The sequence below is a fragment of the Pieris napi genome, chromosome 14, assembly GCF_905475465.1.
Source record: "Pieris napi chromosome 14, ilPieNapi1.2, whole genome shotgun sequence".
Taxonomy (NCBI): domain Eukaryota; kingdom Metazoa; phylum Arthropoda; class Insecta; order Lepidoptera; family Pieridae; genus Pieris; species Pieris napi.
The window spans coordinates 5,192,247-5,219,557 of record NC_062247.1 but is presented as its reverse complement, the minus strand read 5'-3'; the positions used below and the strand labels follow the sequence as shown (position 1 = coordinate 5,219,557).

At 33.5% G+C, this 27,311-nt stretch overlaps 2 protein-coding genes and 1 long non-coding RNA gene across 3 annotated transcripts in view; 1 reads left to right on the top strand and 2 right to left on the bottom strand.

The window, feature by feature from the left end:
- Positions 1-7,019, bottom strand: part of LOC125056191 — a 109,876-nt gene extending 102,857 nt beyond the window's left edge. Inside the window, exon 1 of the long non-coding RNA XR_007118020.1 lies at positions 6,915-7,019. This is a non-coding gene — a long non-coding RNA (uncharacterized LOC125056191). The remainder of the gene's footprint in view (positions 1-6,914) is intronic.
- Positions 475-12,332, top strand: LOC125056180 (rab-like protein 6). The gene is made up of 11 exons (XM_047659173.1): positions 475-1,021; positions 1,097-1,251; positions 1,431-1,618; positions 1,773-1,919; positions 2,091-2,265; positions 2,458-2,610; positions 3,336-3,481; positions 8,261-8,407; positions 8,554-8,864; positions 10,339-10,382; positions 10,722-12,332. The coding sequence occupies exons 1-11, from the start codon at positions 910-912 to the stop codon at positions 10,905-10,907; spliced, it is 1,764 nt and encodes a 587-aa protein (XP_047515129.1). The 5' UTR covers positions 475-909; the 3' UTR covers positions 10,908-12,332.
- Positions 12,333-13,988: 1,656 nt separating this feature from the next.
- LOC125055830 lies at positions 13,989-26,996 on the bottom strand. Its single transcript, XM_047658460.1, has 10 exons — positions 25,516-26,996; positions 23,925-24,129; positions 23,141-23,288; positions 22,095-22,255; positions 20,939-21,105; positions 20,233-20,373; positions 19,861-20,025; positions 18,787-19,012; positions 16,915-17,071; positions 13,989-16,560 (listed from the first exon to the last, which is right to left on the bottom strand). The coding sequence occupies exons 1-10, from the start codon at positions 26,314-26,316 to the stop codon at positions 14,781-14,783; spliced, it is 3,951 nt and encodes a 1,316-aa protein (XP_047514416.1). The 5' UTR covers positions 26,317-26,996; the 3' UTR covers positions 13,989-14,780.
- Positions 26,997-27,311: the final 315 nt, after the last annotated feature.

The following is a 27,311-nucleotide window of genomic DNA, read 5'->3' as shown; positions in this document are numbered from 1 at the left end:
TAAAGTAGGTTTACGATCGAGATGTTTACGTGATAACGTCTTGTTGGTGATATAAGATTTTGGGAAGTAAGGAATTAATGAAGATAACAATTTTTTCAAATTTTAAATTAAATCTATCGTTTTATTCACACTTTTGATGATAAATTTCGGGTGTAAAATGACAAGTTTACTTATTCGACTATGATATACATTTTTCTTCATACATTCACGGAATGACTGGCAGCGCTCGAGATGAGACGGGAGATCGGTCCGTCTCTCTCTCGTTATACCTGCGATCGCGCTCGTGAGGTTTTGGTGTGACACAAGTTTCTGAACATGTCACCCGACTAAAACGATTTTAAAGACTTTATCACGTCAAAATCTACCACAACAAACGAACTTGATAACATCGACGAATGACAACATTGCCGACCTGTCAAATTTAGTTCCAAAAATCGCCGCGGGACTTCTTTCATGAAAAGCACTAATAATTCTGTTGTCATGAAAATGTATGGAGTAAAAAAAAGTAAATTAACCTAACCTACTAAAAATTAAAGTAACCAGGCGCCTAATAAATTATAACAAAAAAGCCAGCGATGACGCGAAGTACTAGCATTGTTGATAAATATAAAATAAACAAAACAAGCCAAAAGGCGGGTTTTTTGTCATGACAAAGAAAAGGACAGTATATTTAATAAATGTCACTTGGAGAATTGACATTTGATATTTCATAATATGTCAAATGTTTACTGAAGTCTGAACTCTGAAAACCAGAATAAAGATATTTGCCAAACAAATTAGACACTAATAATATTATATTATTATTTGCTTCACTTCAACGGTATGCGCTAATTTAATAATAACTCTATCAATCAATGTGTGTATAATTAAAGTTATAAAAAGAAGTATCTAATAAAGCATTCGGTTAGTATGTTTTCTGCACTGAAAAAGTTAACACGTAGCAATGATGAACGCTGCCCGGCTCCTCTACCCATGTCTTCTTCTTTACAAAAAAAATTTTCTAGGGGAGTTCATTATAACAGTATGTATTTTTACTTTATATTTTGCTTAATGAATCTTAATACAAAGAACCATTATTAAGTAGTTGTTTTTTTAGTGAAAATACTAATAAAAGGAGACAGAAATGTTGGAAAATCTTGCCTCTTACAACGCCTGCAAGGAGGTTCTTTTAAAGAAGAATATACACCAACAGACCAAATTCAAGTTGCCCCTATTCACTGGACTTACAAGAATACAGATTTTATAGTTAAGGTTGGTTTATACAGTTTAATTTTTAAATACTAAGATACATTATGTTCCTGTAAAACTGTGTTGTTACTCTGGTCTATATGACCTTTGAATTTGGTATTTTAATTATCACAACCAATAAAATAGTTTTATTTCAATCTAAAAAACAAGAACTTCACATTTATTTTTCTCTCTTGTCTTAGGTGGAAGTGTGGGAAGTTGTTGATAAAGGGCGCACTAAGAAAAAAGCTCCTTTGGGCTTGAAATTGGAAAACCAGACTGTTTCCATACCTGATGAAGGTCTTGAGACACCAGTATTAGATGCTACTTTTCTTGATGTGTACAAAAATGCTACTGGTGTTATATTGATGTTGGATATTACTAAACCCTGGTTGGTCTTGTATTTTAAATGATAACTGAACTTATTATTTCCATATGTTAGAATGAAACAACTGTTAGCTACTGTTAACCACTGGCTTGACAATTTAATGAAATTATTGAGCTAATAGCTTTACAAATTAAAAACAAATATAAATGTTTTCAAGGACTTTTGATTATGTTGTCAAAGAGCTCGGCAGGATTCCAGCTGATATGCCAGTTATGTTACTAGGCAATCATTGTGATATGCAACATCACCGTCAAGTCCACTCCCATCACATTGAACAAGCATTACATAATGCTAAAATGACAAGGTAGGCGTCAATATTGTTTTAGCTTACTCAAAATGAAATCACTAATCTAGGTTATAATAATACTAAAACCATTTGAATTCAATTTATTTGAGTGTTTAACTTTAATTTATATTTTATTTACATACTCAACCTTCCCAAACTAAGAAATTTATTTTTTATTTACAAATATAGGACTGCACCTATTCGGTATGCAGAGTCATCAATGAGAAATGGTTTTGGTTTACGATTTCTGCATAAGTTCCTCAGTGTACCATTTTTAAGACTGCAGAAGACAAGTTTACTGGAACAATTACAAAGAAATCAGAAAGATATAGAAGAGGTGGAACAAGAACTCAATGATTTTCAGGTAAAATATGTAGTTTAAAAAAAATACAGTTTCAAGCAATTCATCATGTAAAAGCCTATTGTGATAAAAAAACATTGTATGTAATGAAAAGTATTTTATTTTTTATTTTATTAATGGGAAAAATCTATTAATTTCCGAAGAGTGGGACTCGCAAGAGGAGAATAATAGTTTTGAAAATATTAATATTTATAGAGATCTGATGAATGCCACTACAATACGTTTGTGGAGCGACTTGCAAACAAACGCCGTCAAAGTACTGAGACCGAGCCGCGGATTAACGACAGGTCGCCGAGTATTGTACTCGGGGCCGGGAAGCCCATAGTACCGCCTAGTGTTAACCCACTCGTGAGTTAATTTAATTATTTATTTCTCTCCAGTACTAGATGACCCAGTTTGTATCACCCACATATATTTCTGTAAAATGTGGTTGAACCTTAGTACAGATTTTTATCTACATCATTAAATGCAATACACTCGATCAATTTAAAGCTTTCTGATATAGATGAAACACAATTTTTCGTCTCATTTTGCGGTGTGTGATAAATATATAGAGATGCGTGACACAGGAATAGTAGATATATCATGTATAATTTATAATAAAAAAAAAATCTTCCCTCAACTTCCACAAACATTTCAAAATCAAAAAAAGCCAAATCGGTCTAGCCGTTCTCGAATTTAGCGAGATAAAAATGCCTGTGGAATGACACGATTCTAATTCTATTCGAAGTTTAGTTAGACCATATGTGTAACGTATTAAAAAAAATCTCGAGGGGTATAATACCTAGGTATATAATATTAACAGGTTTTGGAAATAACTTTTATAGCCTATTGATAAGTGTAACCAAATTTCCACACATTAAAAATGCAATACATATTTTCCGAAACTATAAACCGAAGAGATTATCTTAAAAGTTCCGTTCGCAAAAAATATATTTTAATTAAGGCACATAATACGGTTAAGAATACAAATTTAAGTCCTTTTCATATAAATTGTTTGGTGATTAGATATAAACGTTTAGGTCATTATCGGATAATGCGAGGTGCAACATTATTCTTATATTTCTTCGCAGTTAGCCCAATCGCTAAACGCGCCTCCAAAGCCACCATCTTCTGAAGAGAAACCAAAACAGACATCATATGTGAGCCAAGAGTTAACGAATCCTAAAAATAATCAAGTCAGCATGGACACCACGCCCTCGCGAATACCACAGGAGAGGTAATGTATACTTTAATTGTTTTTTTTAATACAACCTTATTGTACAACCAAAGTAAAATTTCAAACATTTTTACAATACTAGCTGATCCGGCAAACGTCGTTTTGCCATGTATATCATTTATAATAAAAAAATAGGGGTTGATCATAGAGGGGTGAAAATTAGGGGTTGTATGTATTTTTTAATGCTGTATCATAAAAAAATAGAAATTAAAAATTTTGTCTAAAAAATAAAAATAAAAATTTAGGGGTGGACTACCCTTAACATCTGGCGGGCTGATTTGTGAATCTAAACCATTCCCAGATCCCCTTGAAGACACACAAAAAATTTCATCAAAATTGGTCCAGTCGTTTAGGAGGAGTTCAGTCACATACACACGCACACAAGAAATATATATATTAAGATATGTACAGTGTAAACTCTATATAACGACACTCACGGGACTGTCTATTTTGACGTTCAGACTAGTGTTAGTAATTACATAAAAACAATTCGTATTTGAACGTTATTGTCTGTTGTTTTTGTACTGTATCAGTAGCTAGGTGATATTTCTTTACTTATTTAATTCAAATCCTTCGATATTGATCTTGGTGATAAAGCACATGCAAGCATGCGCAATTTGAAAAAAAAAGAACGGATTTCTTGGAAAGTTCGGTAGGTAGTCGAGTTTATTTCTCGTGACATAAACTAAACTACCGAACCTATTGACAAAACAACGTAAACAGCTCCGCAGCTTTAACAAATTTCGGAAATTTAAAAAATACTTTTTGTATTTAATTGTTGTCGTTATAGTAGGAGAGGTGGCACCAATTTTTGGGCAGGTATTTGAGGCAAGCTGAAAACTTGTCACATACCTCTCCTATTATATTCCAACACGGAATTGCAGACCTGGCTGGTGAGCAGCGGGGCTAAATCAACCCCTACATTTTTGAAAATATTAATTTTTTTTTCCCAAAAATATATTTGAGGCAATACGCAATTTATATATGTTGCAGTTTAATACTTAATAAATACGAAAAAAAATAAGCCAGACAATTTAATCGGGGCTTTAACATTACCAGACGCGTGCAAATATTTTTTCAAAAAATTATAAAAAATGTTTTTGAGGCAGCTTGAAATTTTAATGGAGTGTTATTTATAACTATAAAATAAAATTCCCAAAAAGACAGATCATTTCGGTAGGGCTTTCTACCTGCCAGGCGATCAAACAAATAATGGATGGGTACGGGCCTGTACTCTAGTGAGGCCACGTGACTTACAATAACCCATGAGGTTTTTAGTTAGAATTTCGGAGTCGTTACTTTCAGTCGTATTATTCTACTAATGGTATTATTACACTATTTAAAACTCAAATAATTAGAAAATGTCTAGTGAAAAGTTAGTTTGTGTTATTTGTAAAAAAATGATGCTAAAGTGATTGCTTTTGTGGAGAAAACTCTCAAAAAAAGTCAGGAGGTGTTAAATATCCGTGTTATTCTTATATTGTAAAAAATAATGTTGTTGAAGTGACTGTTGATGAGAGTCTGGCATGTAACCATCACGAAGAAGCCGATACGAAGATTGTCCACCATGTTTGTAAGCTCGAAACAAGTGCGAAGACAAATGTTCTTCTGAAAACTTCAGACACAGATGTACTGATAATCATGCTTGGAAACATGGATCATCTCCAAAGCGATGAGCTTAATATTTTTATGGAGTATGGTACTGGGAACTCTAAAAGGTACATCGATATATCCAAACTACATATTGAATTAGGACCATCTATATGTACGAGTTTACCTGGTTTTCATGCGTTAACAGGATGCGATTAAAATCCATCATTTTTTCAAAAAGGCAAGATAAGACCATACAAAATATTGATTAAAAACAAAAATTATCAAAAAGCATTAGCAGATCTTGGAGTTGCGCATGTTACCAGTTCGCGTGATGAAATTTTGCCAGTCTTAGAACAATTCGTTTGCGAAATTTATGGATTTAAAAATACATCATATATAAATGAAGCACGATTTCTTAAATTTTGTGCGACTTACAAAGCCGACACTGAAAATGAACCTTTCAGAAAAAAAAAAAAAAATTGTGATCCCTCTACTTTACCTCCATGCAAATCTGAATTAAAACAACATCCCCCTTCCCCCCTTCGATTCCCCAGTTCTCTGACACCTAATAGAAACGGATGGACACTTAATGAGGATACGCTAGATTTTCACTGGTTTGACGGAGAGTGTATGCCGCAATTAGTTTTCGACGCTGTTGTTCACGAGGAAAATAAAAATAACGATGATGAAAATCTACTACAGGTGAGAATAAATGGTTTATTTTTAATAACTGCTGCATTCAAATTTCTGTGATTAATTAAAAAAATAAATATATATTTCTTTTCGCAGATGATGAAGAGGTTGCCGAATCTGATACAGATGAATCCGAAGATTCAAGTAGTTCTGATGAAGATTCTGATCCACAGACGAAAAATGATAATTTATATCTGACGTGAAACGAATTTAATTTATTTCTAATTTTTTTATACTTAAATAATTGAAACACTGAAGAAATATTATATTTTTATAAATCTAGTTTTGCGATTTTGTATTTTAATCATTGGTTTTTTTTATACGTAACCCTTATTAATTTTAAGATGAAAAAGGTTTTAAATTTCCGTATAAATTTTGACTTGCAATAATGTCAGAGAAACAATTTTTAGTTTTGAATGTAGGGGCAACAGTATGAATTCTGTACTGATTTTTTTTTTTAATTCTCTTCAAAAAATAAATATTTTTACGGAAATATCAAATATTTAACAATTCATTTCGTTTAAATTCGCATTAAAATTGGCAAAATGGCTAATTTTTTAAGATAAAAAAGAAATCACAAAAATATCTCCCTTTAACGTCCATAAATCAATACAATCACTTTTATGCAAAATGTATTTAGTACAAATTCAGAAAATTTTATATTTTTTACTCCGAAATTCTAACTAGAAACCTCATGGGTTATTGTAAGTCACGTGGCCTCGCTAGAGCCAATAGTAACGCGGCAAGCAAGAACGAAGACAGCTATCGATATGCGCTCTCTCTCACACTACAGCTTGTCTATAGTAGTACAGGCCCGTACCCATCCATTATTTGTTTGATCGCCTGGCAGGTAGAAAGCCCTACCGAAACGATCTGTCTTTTTGGGAATTTTATTTTATAGTTATAAATAACACTCCATTAAAATTTCAAGCTGCCTCAAAAACATTTTTTATAATTTTTTGAAAAAATATTTGCACGCGTCTGGTAATGTTAAAGCCCCGATTAAATTATCTGGCTTATTTTTTTTCGTATTTATTAAGTATTACACTGCAACATATATAAATTGCGTATTGCCTCAAATATATTTTTGGGAAAAAAAAATTAATATTTTCAAAAATGTAGGGGTTGATTTAGCCCCGCTACTCACCAGCCAGGTCTGCAATTCCGTGTTGGAATATAATAGGAGAGGTATGTGACAAGTTTTCAGCTTGCCTCAAATACCTGCCCAAAAATTGGTGCCAGCTCTCGGACCATTATTGAGGGTGGGTGTAATGCTATGTAGAGTGAATCATTGTATGGAAGACAAGCTAAACCAACCAAAGCTGAGTGATTTCGACGCTTTAGGGGATTTGGCGTTAAATCGTATAGGTACAGTTTACACAGTATAATATGATGTTGTAAGATACAATAAATTGTTACTCACGAATATAATTTTTTTGATAATTCACTGACAATTAACAAGGAAAAACTTACGAAAACAAATGTCAGTGCTGTATTTGTAAAAATTTTGTTTCTAAAATAAAAGTTTGGTTATTATTTACAAAGAACTTTTTTCGTTAAAGACGAAATTGTGACTATCGTTCAAATATACTTAAAAGTTAATTTTATTTTATAAAATTCCTTGAAAATGTGCATCAATAGATGCTTGGTTAAAGAAAATCAATCTTTACTTTTACTTTCAAAAAAACTATAAAAAACTAGTACAAATTCTTTATAATAACAGTAATTCATCGGTGTTCGTAACGGTCACTATAGGTCGGTTATCGAAAGCTGGCGCGTTCACAGTACTCACACTAATGCAATTTCACTATACAGTATGTTTAAAAATATGACTTTTTTGCCAAGCTATATATTTTAGTCTACTCTGGTTTTAGTAAGGTTGCGTGGGTTGTAAATAAATAAAAATGTGTCAAATACATATAAATATTATGTGCATACGTGATACGATGGTGGATCCCAAAGTTGTAAGCCCGACTAAGAACGTAAAAGAGTAGTTTGTGTAAATAATTTTTCATTTTTCGACATAAGCTCCATCTAGCTCAACACACTTCACTTTTATTTCACTAACTATTCTTTCAATACTCCTCTTAGAAACCACAGTCGCATCTGATGTCAAATTAAATATAACATTTTTTCATTAAACTGTTTTTATTAAGATGCTTAAAATAATTAAAAACATTGTGCACCATTTTAGGAGATTGCCCTGGTAATGTTTAAAAAAAAGATCAACATGTACAGTAAAGATCAACATTTTAGTTTGACATCACGTCTCGCGCTTATTCACAGATACTACACAAGCACAAAGTGTAAATGTGTTGAAGCCGCCAGCTTTAGATAACATACCTATATATATGTGTATTTATACTAGAATTTATTTAGAAGAGGATACCGGGTTACTCATACATTACAGTTCTTGATACATACTTACAATTCTTGCCAAGCGTTGACATTTGTACTTAACATTTATTAACAACATCATTTTTGTATTACCAGTGGTCCAAGCACTCCATCAGCAACAAACATGTCGGTATCATCTTCGGGTGCCCTTGATGAGTTTTACGCAGGTACATTGGACACCAGCTTTCTGGAGGATCTGGCACCTGTTAATACCTCTCAAGATGTACAGGAAGATAGCGAGAGGTATGTACCTACTCTTGCCACAAATATTGAAACAAAGAAAAACTATTTCTTTAATATTGCATTTATTACTTTTACGTGTGTTAAAAACTCAAAACTCAAAACTACTCAAACCAATGCTAAGACTAAATTATAAGTTTTTGTTTTAGCGATGAAGAAAACACCATAAATCCTAGGGTTATCATAGACCAAGACGACCTTGACATAGATAGTAGTGAAATTAAACCTGTGGTCACAGACTATAATACAGATGATAGTCTTACAAACATGTTTAAGCAAGCAACAATAAGTAAAAAAGGGGAGGAAAGTTTAAGAAATATGTTTAAAAGTGAGGGTAGTTTGGAAATTGAGGATCAAAATGATGCGTTACCTGTGGAAGATGAGAAAAATGTTATTGCGCAAGAGTTAAGTGAGTACCCACTGTGGGCTGGTGATTACAGTGCAAGGCGATCACCTGAAGGTAATTATGATTTAAATATATGATTTAGTCATTGCAAAATAAGCTTACTAAAACATGTCCTATATCTTTATATATATAATTCTTCTGTGAGTGTGTATGTCACTGAACTTCTCTCAAACGACTGGACCGATTTTGATGAAATTTTTTGTGTGTGTTCAAGGGGATCTGGGAATGGTTTAGATTCACAAATCAGCCCGCCAGATGGCGCTGCAGTCGGTACTTTCATACTTTGCTTTACTAATTGCTTGAAATATCATGCAGGACAACGTCTGTCGGGTCCACTAGTCTTATCTATCTATATATATAAAAAGAAAATGGTGTTCGTTTGAGGCTCTTTCACGCTTAAACCACTCATCGTATCGACATGAAACTACCACCATTCGATGCGAAATTTTTCCTAGATGGTTTATGGCTATTATTTATTAAATTCCAACGTTCCTTCATTTTTTTATTGCTGTTTTACTTTTATGAAAATTTATCCATACGGAACCATTTTTTTTTTCACCGCGGAAACATTCGGGGAGGCTTCCTAGAACCTCTAAACGTCAACATCTGTTAAAAACTCGATTTTCGAAATATTTCAATTTTCTTAGCGGGAAGTTAAAAAGAAGAATAATAAAAATATGAAAAAAAATAAAATAATGAAACATAAAATTTATTTTAATTCGTCCAGCAAAGCGGGCGCGAAACGGCTAGTCTATACATATTATATATAAAAATGAAACCCGTTTTCCGTTGTCACGACATAACATGAAAACGGCTTGACCGATTTGTCTGATTTTTTAAAAATAATATACCTTGAAGTACGAGGATGGTTCTTACGGAGAAAAATTTAAAAAAATTTAGTGAAAAAGTCTAAAAACAACACTTTTCTATATTCCCATACAAAATATTCGTAATAATACTTAAAAGTCAATTTTGAACTTTAATACCATAACATAAAGTTCAAGTGTTAGTGGAGGGGTTCCGGGAAGGTAAATTTTTATTTTTTGACATAATGTATTTTTTGTCTTATCAATTTTCTTTTTTTTATCTTACTAGCTAGACCGGTGTCCCGAATAGCAGAATAAGTATTTTAAACAAATAAAGAATCGACTGTTAGGCGGTACGATGTTCGCCAGGCCAGCTAGTATTTAATAAAATAAAATATGTAGGGCAACCAAATATTAGTCAAATTTATTATTTCCTTAATAACGTTTTCGCTGATGGTTACTAGAGTTTGAAATTTAAGTGAAAGCAAAGCAACTGTTTCGGACTGAAAGGCACCAAGCTATACTTCTTTAAATACATTCTAGTATTCTTTTATATCTATTATTTAAAATATTAATGCAATAAACGAACACGTGCCGGCCTTTAATATTGGTTCAGAAATGTTTCGACGGGTAGCTGGTTCCAAATACAAGTGTGCGACAAAAGGCTTTCGGAATAAATATGTGGGAATGAAGTCCTTTAAATTTTTTTTTCAATCTTTCAGGGGGAGAAGACCCAGAGCCTATAGCTAAGGAACCAGATCAAAAGGTAAGTTGCGAAATACAATTAAACCACTCAAAATTTTATATTTTTTAGCCGTAAAAGTAGAGGGTTGTTAAATGTCAAAGTATAAACGGCAAAATACAGTATTGCCTAAGCTCGTAACGTAGAATATTTAGTTTGTTTTAGCTGGTTTTTTATATACGTATGTTTTTGTATAAGGTAAAGAAGTTTAAATAAATAAATAAAAATAAAAGAACGTAAAGTAAGCTATCACTCGGAACAAAATTGCCGATACGCGTGAAGTGAACTGCGTTCACCAATTATCACCGTATCTTTATTTTTTATAAAGTTATAAAACTAAATATAAAATATTTTTTAATGTAGGAAAAGAAAAATAAAAAAAAGAAATCGAAGGACAAAGACAAAGGCGACTACAGCGACCGCTCAGAAAAGAAAGAGAAGAAACACAAGCGAAAGAAGTCACGAACAGAGAAAAATGGCAATAGCCAACAAGGACTTTTGGTCCCAACTGTGGCTGAATTTAATTATGAAGAATACGATAGCATTTAGCGTAAACATACCTCCGTACATTTAAATATATTCCCCTTTAATCTCTGGCTTTATTATGTTTGTTTAGGAATTAATTATAGTATGAATTAACATATAAAAAATCATAATAAATAATTGTAATGTCTAGTTGCACTCATTTAACGAAAGTACTATTTCGTCTCTGTCTATCAAATTGTGTTTACGCTGTGATAAAAAGAGACAGCTGTGTACTTTAGTTAAAACTGTGCAATTAGAATGATGTATTTTTTATGAAGAGGGGTGAGAATACACCATCTCAGATTAAATTAAATTTACTTAATTTATGTTTAAATGGCAGTAAAGGTGGACTTCCATAAAAATTGCAAAGGGATTTTTAACTGTAAAAAGCCCTTTAATTTTTACACGACTTACTTCCTTATTCATATAACTAAATTTTAATTAAAGCATAATTTGGCAGAAAGAGACGAATATTCGTTTAAACGGTGGTTATTTTATATAACGTTGACTAAAGATGTGTCCGTTTCCATGGTTACGATGTTTATTCGGTAAAGCCAGTTGAGTTATGAGGTAATTAATTAGCCACTTTACCCTTTAAAGAGATGTGTGTGTCAAAGCTTATTAAGGTATAAAGCTTATGATTTTTAAGCGAAATTACATTCCACAAATATTGTTTTGTATGTGTAGTATGTGTGTGGCAGTTTTTCATATCCGAAACTGAAAAAAGTGTCTGTATATATATTATATATGTATACTCTTTTATACAACAGCTCGATTAGAGGAACAATTCAAAATAAACATTGTTAATGTGTTTATTTTATTTAAAAATTACGAGATTAAATATTTTTACTTATAGGCATTCTATTTTTAATCAGGAGATATTAATGAATTACCTTTATTGAGATGTAATGAATTTCTGAATGTTTCTAGTCATTTTTGTTTTCGGACGAGTATTGGAGTTACATTGTGCCTTTATTTTAACACATTGCTTGATATTAGCACAGTTTGAATCTATTTATAATAATCACTATATTGCACTGCTAATACAAAATACATTTGATATTTTAAGGTTGGTTGAGATTACCGGAATTCGTTTTTATTCAAGTTTCGAATTACTTCGTAATGTACATTATATATGTATACAAATCCATTTGACAGCCGCTCATAGACTAAAACGTACGACTCGTAGTAATAACTAATAGTATTTTGAATATGGGGTCCCGTGTGTTAGTAGTGGTCACCTCCATGAAGACTGATTTGCAGTTATGTCTGCATAATTTACAAATTTTATCGTTTCGGAATAATTTAGTAATAGCAATGCAATGTCTATTGTTGTATGTAATTTTAATACAATTATTCTATTGTTATTTGGTATACGTGAAAGTGAATTATTTAGGTTGTTGTTGGTAATTGCTTGTTGCATTTGAATAAAGTTTTTATAATACTGTATTATTGGTTTTTATTTTTACGAGATATTTGCGTTTACATTTAAATGTCGTTTATTTACTAGCGGCTTGTCAGAGCTGGACATTTATTTTTTTTAAATAATTTGGAAATAAACATATCTTACTCAGGATATTGTTGTATTCTAACGGGGGAAAAAAATTAAGTCGGTCGTAGTTTTTGTGTTAATTTGTACTGTGGTTTTTGTATAATATTAGTACTCATATGTATACAATCAATTGAGTAAATAACTCGCTGAAGTCTATTATAATGTAAAATATTATATATTATGGCCCTTGGAAAATAATTGAGCCAGATTTTACAAGAATAATATAAAACTTAGTTATTTAGCGATTCTTCTCAAGATCACCATATTCACGAACATGACTTAGTTTACATAACGTTCATTTAAATAAATAATGTTTAGTTCGTCTTCTATCTGGATTTATTATATCAGACATTACCACTATTTTTTTTAAATTACCATGCTTTAAGCAGTGAAGCTTTTTACTTAAATTTCATACAAAAATTAGAAGTTTTTACTCAAATTTCATACAAAAGATAGAAGAATAATGTTCTATATCTTAACAAATGTTTATGTTGAATTATTGTTTGGGTTTCCTCCTCCGATCGCTTGCTCACTGCTAAACGTCATGATGCTTCCGACCTTATTGTGGCAGATTACATCACAGCTGTTTTCATCTCTCATGATCTGCAGCCAGATGAATGGCGTCAGACTTTTATGTTTGGGTTTAGCAATCGGATATTTCATCAAGTAAAATAAAACAAATATGACAACCACATCGATATTTTATTGGTTAGATTATAAAAATTGGACCACTCGTGAGAAGTCCGCGGTAGTTTTAACAATATTACAAACAAAAATCTCTACATAACAGAACTTATAGGTATTAGTCAACTTTTATACAAACTATAGTACACAATTATTTTAACGTTAATTTATATTTACCTAAATCAATATTTTATACATTCTATGTATAGTAGATAATATTCTTCATTTTGTAATAAGTTAATAAAACTATATAATATTCTCTTCAGTTTAAAGATTAGGCATTTTAAGGCTAATTATGCAGGTATTGGAAACAATATTTGGTGAAAACACGGGTTTAATACAACGAAACTTGCTGTCATAGCACTTTGTACTTGCTTTCAATGAATTTAAATAATCCGAGTTATACGTTCACAAACAAACCTAACTAAAAATTTATAAAATTTCACGATTTGGTAGATTCTGTAAAAGTATAAAAATTAAATTAGGTAAAAAAATATAAAATGCTGTCAAATAAGTGCATAATGCGATGCTATCATTTGACTACCAATAATTCTACATATTTACTATCGGTTAACAAAAAACATTACTTAAATACAGAAATGATATATCTTATTCCAATACCAGGCTATAATGCAAATATATCGTGGAGGTTTGTTTTTTACAATTTAATATTTTGTTCTAATACAAAGTGATTCTAAGCTGGCTTAAATTGAACTTCCGGCACAAGCTTTAATTTGTTTGAAGTAGCTTATTCAATATACATTTAATTTAATCTGAACGTTTAATTTTTCAAACACAACTAAAATTATTTATTTGATAAAAATCTATTTAAGTTTAATAGCTGCCTCATAGGAAAAAAATCATGTTTAAAACCCCCCACATTTGACGTGCGTTCATATATTTAAAATCATAATAAAAATTATCAGTTCCTGATATAAAATAAAGAGAACCTTGTTTTTGTCTTGTTTATTCCATCAGGTTTTGCTTTCTCAATATTTTCTCAAGAATACCACATTTTATAAGCATTATAGCCATATTTTAAGTTGCTATTGTACGGAATGTATGCTCAAGTTTCTGTTTATTGAAATATAAAACAAGTATGACAACTTCATTGCGTTCGTGATCCTGTTAAAATTTAAATAATATGTCAATTGTCAAAATTGTAAATATATTGTATCCTTGTTTATAAAACAATACGTTTGTTTTCTATTAATAACAGTTTCACATTTGTGTTATCATCGTAACAACGGAAGATTCGCAAGGATTACGTTATAGTTATTATTGCTTCACTACGTTCTATCAATATATCACAACGAACAATCAATACGAACAACGATATCCTCGTGACGCGAGCGTTGCCCCTCCGACGTACACAGATACTAACAGAATTAAGTTCACCATTAAAACTCGCAATTCTCATCGTCATCAAAATTGCGACATTTTAAACGTAAACAAAACAACAACAATTACAAATTCTGACTTGATTTCACCACTAAATTATAATAAATAATTTGCGATTTTATAAACACGAATCGGCCGCAAAATAATTTCATGCATTTCTAGCTTTATTACTCTTAAAATTTATTTAGATAATCTTATTTACAATGTCTAACGATAATCGTCCGTCAGGCCCGGGCGGCCGCCGTCTCCGCCCGGGGGCGTCAGTCCACGCGGGACGTCTCCGTGAAGCTGTCGTCGAGGAAAGCGGGCAACGACTGGTGCGAAGGGAGGTGGGACGCCAATGAGTCGAACGTCACGTTCTGCTCGACGAACGTGTTGTGCACCTGATGGGGCGGCTCGATGCGGAACTGCCCCAAGGTCCAGGGGTCGTTGGCCTCGGAGCGCCGCGAGGTGTCGAAGCCGGACAGGTCCGGCCATTGGGGCTGCGCTACCGACGCGCTGTCGACTCGCTGTTGCAGCCCCCCACCGCTCCACACGAGCGACTCGATACTCGTGTTCATCTGACCGTATCTGTCGAGACCCCACGAAGTTGGAATGTCGGGCGTCGGAAGACTCTGCATCACGTCCGGGGCCTTCGGCCGCCCGTACATCTCCTGACTTCTGCTCAGGTGCGGTCGAGCGGCGTGCCCTCCTTCCGGACTGGGCAAGTGACAGTCGGCCCGCATCATGGGACTGTATTTGCCGGCCACGCCGGGGCTCTTTTTGTTGCCGTAACTGTTATCTATGCCCGGCCGCGGCGAGTAGGGACTCTGGTGTTGCGGCCGTGACATGGGGCTGTACTGACCGGGAGTTTTGTTTGGATTATTTCTTAGAGTGTCGCTCTTGACCCCCAAGCCGGGATCTGGACTCGTGTGGGTCGCGGGGTGAGGAGAGAAGGGAGCGTGGTGTTTCGCGAGAGGACTGTAGTTTCCGGTATTCCAAGCGTTAGACTTCTGAAGATCCGTCTTTACCATTTGGCTCGTGTCAGGGCTGGGTTGGGCGGAGTAAGGACTGGGCTGAGAAGAATAGGGACTCGGTTGGGTGGAGTAGGGGCTGGGTTGAGTCGAGTAGGGACTGGGTTGGGCGGGACTCGGTTGAGCAGAGTAAGGACTGTGTTGCGACGGGAACTGATCCTGCCTGGGCATCGGACTGTAGCTGCCATAATTCCAGGTGTTGGGATTTTTTATATCTGGTTTCACACCCATCGTCTCCGGGCTACGTTTATTTTCTAGAGAGGTGGTGGGACTGCATTGTTCTATGACTTTAGCCTGTTTTATTTTGTTGTGACTCTCTAATCTATTTAAAGGACTCGCTTCAGACTTGTGATTCGGTGTTCTTTTGAAAGGGCCGACGTTCCAGGAGGCGTTATTTTTCACGATTTCCGATTGGACATCGGGGCTGCTCGGGACTTGGCTGTCCGGTTTCTGGACGGGACTAAAATGTGGACTTCCTAAGTCCGTCTTCATGGGGTCGGATCTCGGAGTGGAGGAGGAGTCCGGTTTTAACTGAGCGAGTGGACTCGATAGTTTGGAAATGGACGAAGAGTATTTAGATTCATTTTGCGACGTCACAGCTTCTGAAGGCGACGGAACTAGTTTAGTGTTGAGCGGGGATTTGATTTGTGCCTCGACAGCGGAATGTTTCTCAGCTACGTCGGAGACCTTTCGCGGTTCTTGAAATACGCTAGGGGAAGACTTGTCTGGAGACTTTATATCCGAAGTACTAGAACTTTCGGCCGTCACTTTCTTTTCCTCTTTATCAGAATTTACTTTTGATTTCCTAGATTTTTTATTTTCTTTCACCTTCTCTTCGGATTTTTTCGCCCTCTCGGGATCAAAACTGATTTTTAAATCTTCTAATTCCTTGCCGGTGTACAGACGCTTCATGCCTCGGGGCAAAGCTCGACACAAGCTTAAATTTATTGATTCTAATTGGGTGCATTTTAATAATACCTTTTTGACAGGTTCCAGTGATACCGACGAGCCGAAAAGGTTCAAGATACTGAAAATAAGAATTAAAAAGATAAATTAGCAACCCCAGATTCTTGGTTTGGATTCAGACACCATGAATTTTGAATCTTTTTGTTTCAATAAAAACAGATAGGGCAAAAATCTCACCCTCTTGTATACATTTTTAATAATATTAATAACAAAAACTATTACGAATTTACAAATTACAGGAAAAATGTTTATTAAACTGAAATGACAACTAGATTAAACTCAAACTCAAAATATCTTTATTCAAGTAGGTAACTAAGTACACTTTTGAATAGTCAAGTTAAATTAATCGTAAATTTACATTTACTACCAGTTCGTTAGAAGTTCACTAGCAGGTATTATAATCAATGTAACTAACCGTAATCTGCTATCCGTGGCATCTGCAAGTGCTGACACAGCATCGTCCAGTGGCCTGGTGGCTGAAGCCCACGACAGATCCAATTCAAGGAGGCTGTGGGACCACTTCTCGCAGATCAGCTCCAGACACGCCGTGCTCTGACGTGTCACGTTACATCCTAAGAATTATCGGTTTTTATACTTTAATTATCTTACACAGGCGAACTTCGTACCCCCGAAACCGATGAATTTAGTTATATCTTTTATATATTAAAGCCAATCTACATTAGTATTTCCCAACCATTTTTGGGACGTGCACCACCATAGCTTTTCTAAAATCGCCAGGCCCGGCCATTACATACATAATTTTAAATATTAAAAAATTCAATTGTTCTCTTAAGAAACTTAAATGATAGATTTTAGGAAGAACTTACTAGGAATTTTCTAACGAAACACTGTCAGTATATTTTTAAGGCAATGGAATACTAAATTTCAAATTTCAATAAATTTTCGAATATTTATTCCCTTTGTAAGCCCCACGTTGGGAAACACTGATAAATAGTGTAAATTACATTCTAATATATAAGATATATGATTTACGGTGTCATAATTAAGGTAAACATTGCATTTTAAAAAAAGAGAAGAAAAAACTTAACTTTAATTTAACTATTTATTTAAAGATACTTATGCCTAATGCGTATTAGGTAACTGCTTAACATCGCTCTTTAAATTGATCAGCCCGGTTCCGAATATATCAAGCTCTGAATAAATAGCGTTCATTCTGTTATTAATTATAATAATATATAAAATTATAATTATAATTTGTTACGAAGAAAACCTTTTAGCTTAACTCAAACAACTCTATGAAGCAAATGCCAAATAATTGTATTTTTTCTCGACATTTCTGCCTACTTTTCCGATTTTTAATTGAATTTTTCCGATCTTTCATAGTTCTGCTATTCGCAGGCAAAAATAAATCATCAACCACGGCCCAGCAGTTCTCGCTTTATAAATTGTGTAACTAGCCCGATTTAGTTTTATAGATTCAATGAACACTTTGTTGCATAAATACTATAGTAAAATCGGACTTGCAGAATTTAATAAGTCCAATGGGCAAAGGACAAGCAATGCTTATAAAGTAAAGATGTAAAAGAAAATAGAGTTTCCACTTTATCTTTAAAAAAAATAGGAACAGGAAACGATTTCTATAACTTATATTTCCGAATTTCTTTTAAGTGTGGCAACACTTAGCCAGAATCTATTCATTTATGCTTACTTTATACACACCAAGTAGTGCGTTAGGCGCGTATAGTATCAAAAGGAAAAAGGACACATCAACATCGTATTGGAGTTTTATACGAACTGTAAACGACATTAAAGAATATAAAATTGGTCAAAACTGTTAGGAACTCACTTCGTATTTAAAACCGAACCTAATTATGATACAATTATATATTTAACTAGCAGACTCGGCCAAGCGTTGCTGTGGCTAAGATTTTTGTTATATTATATAGTTGTAAACTATTCAAGGGTCACCAGTCATGGGGACCACCATGCTTTTTTGGTGGTTGTGCCATTAAATTGTAGCTTATGTGAAACGTTGGTACTTTCAACACAGCGCCATCTGTTAGAATTGTGACTATCAAATAATAAACAAATATTTTGCAATAAAATAATATTGCGAGTAAAATTGAGATGTAAGCTATCCTATCTTTTAAGTTGAATCAAACTACACACGGTGCAAATTGGATTGATATCGGTTCGGTAGTTTAGGAGTCCATAGCGGACAAACAACGTGACACTTAATTAATATATATTAAGATTGTTTAAATTAATTCGACTTAAAATAAATTTGAATCAGTAACTTCTAGTCTTAATCCCAAAATATATATACCTCCAAGGAAGAGATGCTGTAGATCCCAAGCAGGCACTCGCACTAGTCCGGAATCGGTCAAGCGTTGAAGTCCTCTCAGGTCCAAAAGCTGAAGTCTCGTAGCACCACGAACAAGGCGCGCTAAAGCCTCCTCCCCAAACCGGTATTCACCAACCGAAGTCCTTTCGGCGGCTGCCCCACCCGCTATTGAAAGTTCTTCTAACATACTCCAACCTCCCGCTTCCATCTAAAATCACAAATTCATCAAAGTTTATCTTCTCTTCTGGATATTACCAATACGCCTGACAACACCATTAAAAAATTTATAAATACATTTCCAATTTATTTTACATTTAATACATTTTCAATATATTAATTTGTAAAAGTAATATGTCCTAATTTGTCCTAGTATTTACCTAGGATATTGCATGTCAAGCAAGAAATGGACCCAAATCTCAAAAACTACTGCGCTGGTTTTTATGAAATTTGTGACTGGTAAGACTCTTAAGTTGGAATTGATTTAAATAAAAATGACTATGATTGTCTGAGAAATTTGTGGACAAACACTTTGGAAATATAGTTCAATTGCTCATATGCCTCAATTGAAATAGAATTTCGGTGTAAACACAAAATTTTATTTTTTTAAATATAATAGGGCAAACAAGCACGCGGGGCGCCCAAAAAGGGCAGTCATCGCAACCTATAGACACCCATTTTTTGTGGATGCGTTGCCGGCCTTTGAGGGAGGAGTACACTCGAATTTTGAACAATTGGAGGTCGTATGTCTCAGGGAAGACCCCCACCGGGAGTCGATTAAACAGTTCGCTAGTTCGCAAACGAAAATGCCTATACTTTATATTTGTGGCCATAGGTCAGAATTAAGTTATTAAGAAATCTTGAAGGCACTATTAAAATATGAAACACTCGATATATGAATGAATGTACTTATCATTGTCTGATCTATGACCACAGATATATACTATACAATGGCAAGAAATGCACTTGTCAATGAAACAGTTGCAAAATTGTATTTTCTTCCACTGAAGTTCGACTTCACTATTTTACAAAATGGTCCTTCAAGCCGGAATAACTAACCTGTTGCGAGGTGGTAGCGTTGGCGAGTACAAGCTGCGCATTAGCAGCGCGGAAAACACGCAGCTTCGTGCAACCACGTTGAAGCGCTTCAAGTGGTACTGCGGCTGGATGCGACGTAGCCAGCGCACCAGATATATCCAGCACTTCCAAGTTGGGACAATTATTCTGAAATACAAATATTAACGTCGTTTTAGGCTAATTATTTATTTATTATCTAATATTTTATTGATTTATTATTAAATCTAATTTAGTACTAAATTTTTATATTTCTGATGCTTGAACTATGCAGTATTCATAATTATCTTATTACTACAAACTTGACCCTGGCTAGTCAATATGGTCCTTCGAGCCGGATGTAATTTAAATACTTACCGCCACTGCAGTTAGTATTTGCTGTAAGGCCGAGAATTTGTTGTTGGCGAGCGTAAGGTGAGTGAGCCTACTTCCAAATGTCTCCAACACTCGCGCCACTGAAGCCGCTGATAAGCACGTACTTAGGCCGCCTGTTTCTGACTGTAATTTACAGTGAAGTTATTAAGGATACTAGTTCTTATAATACTGTTTGTATCAATTGTGTTTATAAAGGTAACAAAATAATGAAATTTTAGTAAAAGCTATTCCATTTGTTTTCTTTGCAGATTGTTGCATTCCAAATATTCCATAGAAAAAGAGAATTATAGTCGTATTTTTAATTAGACGAAGCCAACTGACAGTAGCTAATGTCACTTTGTAAAATAATGTTGCCATATTTAAAGTAATAGTGATGCGTTCAGTTCTTGTTCAATCAGATGAATGAACAATGAGTGTGAATAGTCAATCATTTCAAACAATAAAAGAATATTATATCTATTTCAAAATTGTATAAAAGTGCTCTGATATAAGTTAGGTACTAGTACTATGTAACTACAATCAGTTTTTTGACGTCTTATTACAAAGCGCGGCGCGGCGACTAGTGCCATCACCGATCATTAATTCACGGGTTTTGACTTTGTCACAACACTATTTTTATTTCATTAAAAACTGACAACACCGTAAACGTCAGTTGACTTCGTCTAATTAAAAATTCGACTATACGTACCAACGACGACAAATCGATCCTCTGCAACTTAGGCAATCCTTGAAATAGATCGTAGAGCTGTTCAGGCGTGATGCGGCTCCAGCCGGCCACGCTCAGCTCTATAAGGTCAGGACAATAGTCCGCCAAGCACGCTAGCACCCATGTCACGTTATTTACATTCCATTGAGCTGAAAATCAATCATAATTATTATTAGAATTCATTAAAAAATATTCAGTTTACTGTATTTTAAGAGAAGACTCCGATCTATAAGGTGAAATTGACATTATACCATATTTGAGTTGGTTTATTTATATTATCTAGATCAGTTATTCCCAAAGTGGTCTATATCAACCCCTAGGGGTCTAGCTCAACGAAAAAAAATTTGGGGGTCCATGAAATGAAAATGGGGGTCCATGATAGTGGATCTCAACACATACACTGATAGTACCTATTTACTTACATTATACTATCTTATAATATCAAAACATATACATTATATTGACTTATTGCTTATGTTATTTTATTTATAGTTTATTTTATGTTTATTTAATGCTACGTATATTTTACATAACAGATACAAAATTTTTATTTTGAGTAGTTTTAATTTAAATTCAATTAATAAATGTATAAATTAACATGTGTTTTTACTTTAAGTTTTTAACACTAAACTTCACTACAGTTAGAAATTTACAGGAAATCAATATCAGGTAAGTAGTCTACCCAACACGGAAAAACATGGCAAGGGGTCTACGGCACAAAAAAGTTTGGGGAACTCTGATCTAGATGTAAAGTATTATGAATCTTATTCTTGGAATATATATATGTTAACGTAAAATTGTAAAAACCGTTAGATTATAATCTATCTCGCGAGATTATAAACTGTCGAAAAATTGTGAACCTCAGCTTACTGCTTACAATTTAACGTATTATTATTCGGTAGATTGTACTACACTAACTTAGTTATCATTCAAACTTCTTTGGTCAATTACAGATTAATTTTACTTTCCAACAATTTCATATAACTTCCGAATAATAATACCTTAAATTGTAAGCAGTTCGTTGAGATTCACAATCTTTCGACAGTTTATAATCTCGCGAGATAGATTACAATATAACGGTGTTTACAATTTTACGGTGACATATAGAAATGTATTCAATGTTTATTTTTATACATACCAAGATTCAAAGTCTGACACTGGGACAATCTGTTCTCTAGCAGCCACACCAGTTTATAATCAGTTTTCCATTTTTCTAAAGTGTGTTGTGCGAGATCCACATTTCTCCAGAAGTCAGCCTTACAACTTACACTATACCATAATTTACATACTTTACCCAATCTGAAATAAACATTTATTACTAAATTGTGGAATTATTGAATAAATAAGTACTGAATTTTACAAAAAAAAAATGTTTATTATGGAACATACGATACAGGTATCACTTATTCCACGTCATTAATGAATTTGTAGGCATCCCTACACATCGGCAAATAAGACAGAGGGTGTAGGCCGAGAGAAAAAGCCAGCGTATAAAACACTCGGTACTCTTTTAAAATAGCAAATCATCAAACGACACTTATTTTAAAACAAATATCGCAAATTCATTAGAAGTAGCCTGTCTAGCACTAGTCCCAGACCCTTTTACCAGTAAAAACTAGATAATCGTTAATTTTATAAGTAAGCCTTTTTACACAGCTTTTCTTTAGTACATTTCTTAAATTTATTAAAATGCAGAGATAAAAGAAGCCTTTTTGGCACTTAATAGAGCAGCTTGTATTATATTTCTTTGTACAATTTCAATTTTGATAGTTTTTGCTCTTCTTTTCACACAAATCAACATTGAAGATAATATAACACGGTATAAATCTAAAGGCTAACTGCAAGCGCAGCCTTATCGCTTATAATTTTTGGCAACCCATCACTGGAAAGATATATAAGCTAAAAGCTATTTTTATAAAAGGCCTTCATGAAGCAATACGCAACTTTTAACTAGTTATAAGTAGACTATAAGGGGGTAGATTCTTAGTAGAACATACTTAAAGGAATAATACTAGATAATAAAAACATGTTTTTGGCAGTAACAACGTCGTACGTATGTCAGATAACATGATTTCAAAGAAAAAGCATTAATAATACATATGTTTATTTAATGGCTTATCAGCATAATACCATAAACAATTTTTTACCAATAACAAATCTATTAAATAAAGTGATTTTGCATACCTTACAATAGTCGGTAGGGATCCCTGTTGTACAACTACATTATCAAATATCTTGGAAAGAATTTCCACAGGCATGGAAGTTCCCCACGGACTTTGTGGCCCAATGTCTCTGACCGCTGGATTATCTCTACTTTTTTCAGTCTTTTGAGCTGTAATAAACAAAGAATAAAATCTTGAGAAAATTTTGTTGACAATACATGCAATTTTAATAATATTATTATATTTGTATAAAATACTACACCAAGGAAGCATAATATAAATGCAAATGCTAATAAATAGTAATCCAGCATTAATTAGATTTAAGCAGCATTATAAGCTTAAATAAATACGTACAAAAACGTGATATATTAATTGATTCTTCATTATCTACCTTTAAATATCATTGACCCACATTGATTATTTTAATTTACCACACTACAGCTGATCAAGGTTTGCAGTAATTTTGTGTATTATATAATACAACAGGTGTTATGTATATATATGTATATCAGTAATTAATTAACTTCAATAATTTCTATAATTATTTAACAATAAATTAATCAGAAATGCTTTAAGTTTTAGGCCCACAGAATGTAAGAAATAAAAAACTTATACATATTTGGACAAAATATGTTGTTGTTCTGCTATTGTGTTTGTGTGTCTGTCACATTAATTTTTCAATTCAAAGTTCAAACCAGTTCCTGAGTGTGATCTCAACTGACAAATTCTACACATTTATAATATTAGTCTAGATAAAGAGTAGATATTAAAATAATGCAAAACAATAGAGAAATCAAAGTACATACCTTTACTTTTTGAATTAGTAGGTTTTCGTGGAGCTTTCTGTCTAGTACGTGGTTTGGGCGCTGCGACGCTCATAGCCGCTGCCGTGTCGCCACGTGCAGGGTCATACTCTTCGCCTGAACTCTCGCTTGGGACGGGCGATGCGGCACGTTTCTTTCTCGACTTTCTTTGACCAATATCTGATATTGATTTTGGTGCTGGTTCGATCTAAAATATTATTTATGTACTGTATTAAATATGATTTAATTTAATACCAATATGGTTCTTAAAAAAATATTGTTTATATATTATTTATGTAGGTATTCTTCTAATTTTGGATTCTCCTATCAAAAGCTACAAAATATATATGCTTCTTTTCCTGTAGGTAGCCAGACAAAGTGCTTTTGAAAAACATGGAATAAAATCAATATAAGTTAGCTTTCACATAATTATTTGCAGTGATTCTTCCTTATCACATATATTATTTTTACATTAATAACAGCAAGTTGTATAAATAGCTTACAAGTATATAATATTAATTGGAAGTCATCTTATAATGCTGAAAACATCATACAATTGAAATAAACAAATAGGTAACTTGGTGTAAATGTTTGTTATTACCAGCCTGCTTTCTGGAATACTAGTTTCTAATATAACAAACTTTTTTACATCCTAACCTTTATAAACTTACAACAAGACTCAAATAGCTACTGATTGTTTGTTCTTATCACCCTCACTCTCCTTATCATGTCTGTTTTCAAATAATAAACATGACCACACACTTTAACTAGTTGTGACTTAAAATTTCGTCCATGTATAAAAGACATAGAAATCAGCAAGTATGCTTATAGATTTCACTTATTTTTTATCACTTATTTATCTGCTTAGTTCAATCACATATCATACAAACTTCAATTTATATTATATTATGTATTAAATAGGTAAATATAAAATTTAATAGGTTTTCATATTTTATTAGCATTTTTCCACCTACCAAGGTTTCTCATAGAATACATGCATAGTAAAAATCTCATAAACTATCCAATACAACAAAATATTTAAATATTATAAAAGATTGAATTGATTTAAACTGTAAAAAATAAGAAGAACAAGTTCATTTAAAAATATAGATTAAGAGCTGAACAGAAGTTGACCTGAGGTATAAAGTGAAAGTGATTTGGTTGCATCACAGACAATCTTTTACTTGTTATATGCTTCAAAAACATGTTAAGACTATCAAAGAAAAGTTTTTTTCATATAAAAAACTGTATAATTAAGTTTTTTAAGTATATGTTAATAATGTTTAAAAAAATTATAGCTATAATTAATTTATATATGAACCTATACTACTTAACAAAACAATTAAGAAATAAATGATGTAACTGGAAATAGTTTAAGATAACTAACTGGTAAGGTGTTATATTCTTCAGTGTTGTCAAAGCTTTAATATTATTGCAGAATAAATAACATATGCTTGAGGCTGCTCCAGTAGCAATTATTTTAAAAATGATAAGAACTTAATGATTAAAGAATAACCACTATTAAATGGTGAAACTGAGGATTCTATAAATAATATTAAAAAAAATTGTGTCACAATATCTTTGATTTACTTACTATACTCACTGCTTCTTGAACACTTGTTTTCCTTATTTTAATCTTTAGGTTAGTACTGGTATCCACTATCTGACTTCGATAAGTGGGTGTACATTCAGACTTCTTGGATTTCTTTTTGCTACGAGAACTACAAAGTCCTAACATTGACCGAGGTTTACCACTACACGGGGTCACTATGTGAGTCCTTTGCTCCTTAGAAGAGTCTTTACGTTTATTCTTTTTAGAGGATAATTGACTAAGTTCATGACTGTATGGTTTACCACTCAGCCGCGGCATCAATTTCAACTTAACACTTCTTTCTAGCACTTCATCTTCTGAACTTTCATTTTCACCAGCAGAGTCACCTGCATCCTCATCTTGTTGACACTCACTACTACTTACTAAATTCAGGTTTTTACCACCTTTTACTTTTGAGACTACACTGTTACTCTTATGTGTCCTACTGCGTTCACGAGAATGTTTTTTTCGCTTCCTTTCTGAAGGAAGATAACCATTAAGTGTTGACTGATTTGATTCACGCCTTGATCGCTGCTTGTGCTTTTTGTGTCGAGAGCGTGGTGCTGTCGGAATAGTTCCATTCACAACCTGCATTTTTTGATGTGCTATATCATCTATGCTCTGTTCGAAGTCTGTTTCCAGTTTGACACAGGAAAAGTCTTCGAGCTGGTCCTGCTCATCCGAATCCGAGCTAGTTCCTGACTTGGCGGAGCTCTCGTCAGGGAACAGGTCCTTGCGGACCGACAATCTCGTGGGCTCAGCAGCATCATAGCCACCGTTGTGTGGACTCGAGTGGTCCGACATTCCGCCCACCTCCCGCCGCCCTGGCGAACCACTTCTATAAAACTCTCACCGTCACCTGTCTGTTGTGAGGTAAACAATCAGTTTGACACATCACATTTTCACTTTTGATACTGCAACACTTTTTACAAACGAATAATCTGACTACCTCTGATTGCAGGCATTCGATGATTTTGTCATCATTTGCTTTCTCATTTGGTACCTCTGGATTCAATGCAAAGCATCTTTTTTTCTTTACGTATTCGCATTTTAGGTCATCCATGTTCATGTAACGTTGTGATTGCGAAAAACAAAGTATAGATCATTTTCGCGGACACGAACACAATTGAGATAAACAAATTAACAATTACACAGAATCTGGGAATTCACACCGACACTCAAATATTTTAATTATCCAGAAGTGGACGAAAACTGTTGACCTTGTTATAAGCTTATTAGGTTTCAAATTTTAGTCAACAGATGCAGACATTTGTCACAAAGGTTGATCTTGAGCTGTTGTTCAGTGTTAACAATCAAGAAATTAATATCTTTGAAAAGACGTCTTTCGTTTTCTGTAGCATTAATTTATTTTTACAGCTAGCATCTTTTTAATATTTACAATTGTGAAAACAATCTTTAATATAATACCACTGTTTTTATACTTAATGCAAACCTAACAATGACATAATAAACAGTTTTTAAATAAACGAGTTAAAATAAGACAACTCCTGTTATTTTATACCAGACAAAGCAGACGTCTTAACAAACATACATTTTTAATAATGAAAATCTTAAATCTGTCAATTACATGCACTTGGTCTCCACCCAGACTATTTTTAAATTTGGTTTGACCAATAACCAGTTAATATTAATTTTACAAAAGGCCAGTTATTGGTCAATGCAACTGTCAAAGTTTAGATTACCAATAGTATTTCGGGACAGATAGCACATAGAAGACCTGCGTATATTGTCATTATGTTATTGCTAGGGTAATCGATAGATGGCAGTTACATCAGTTT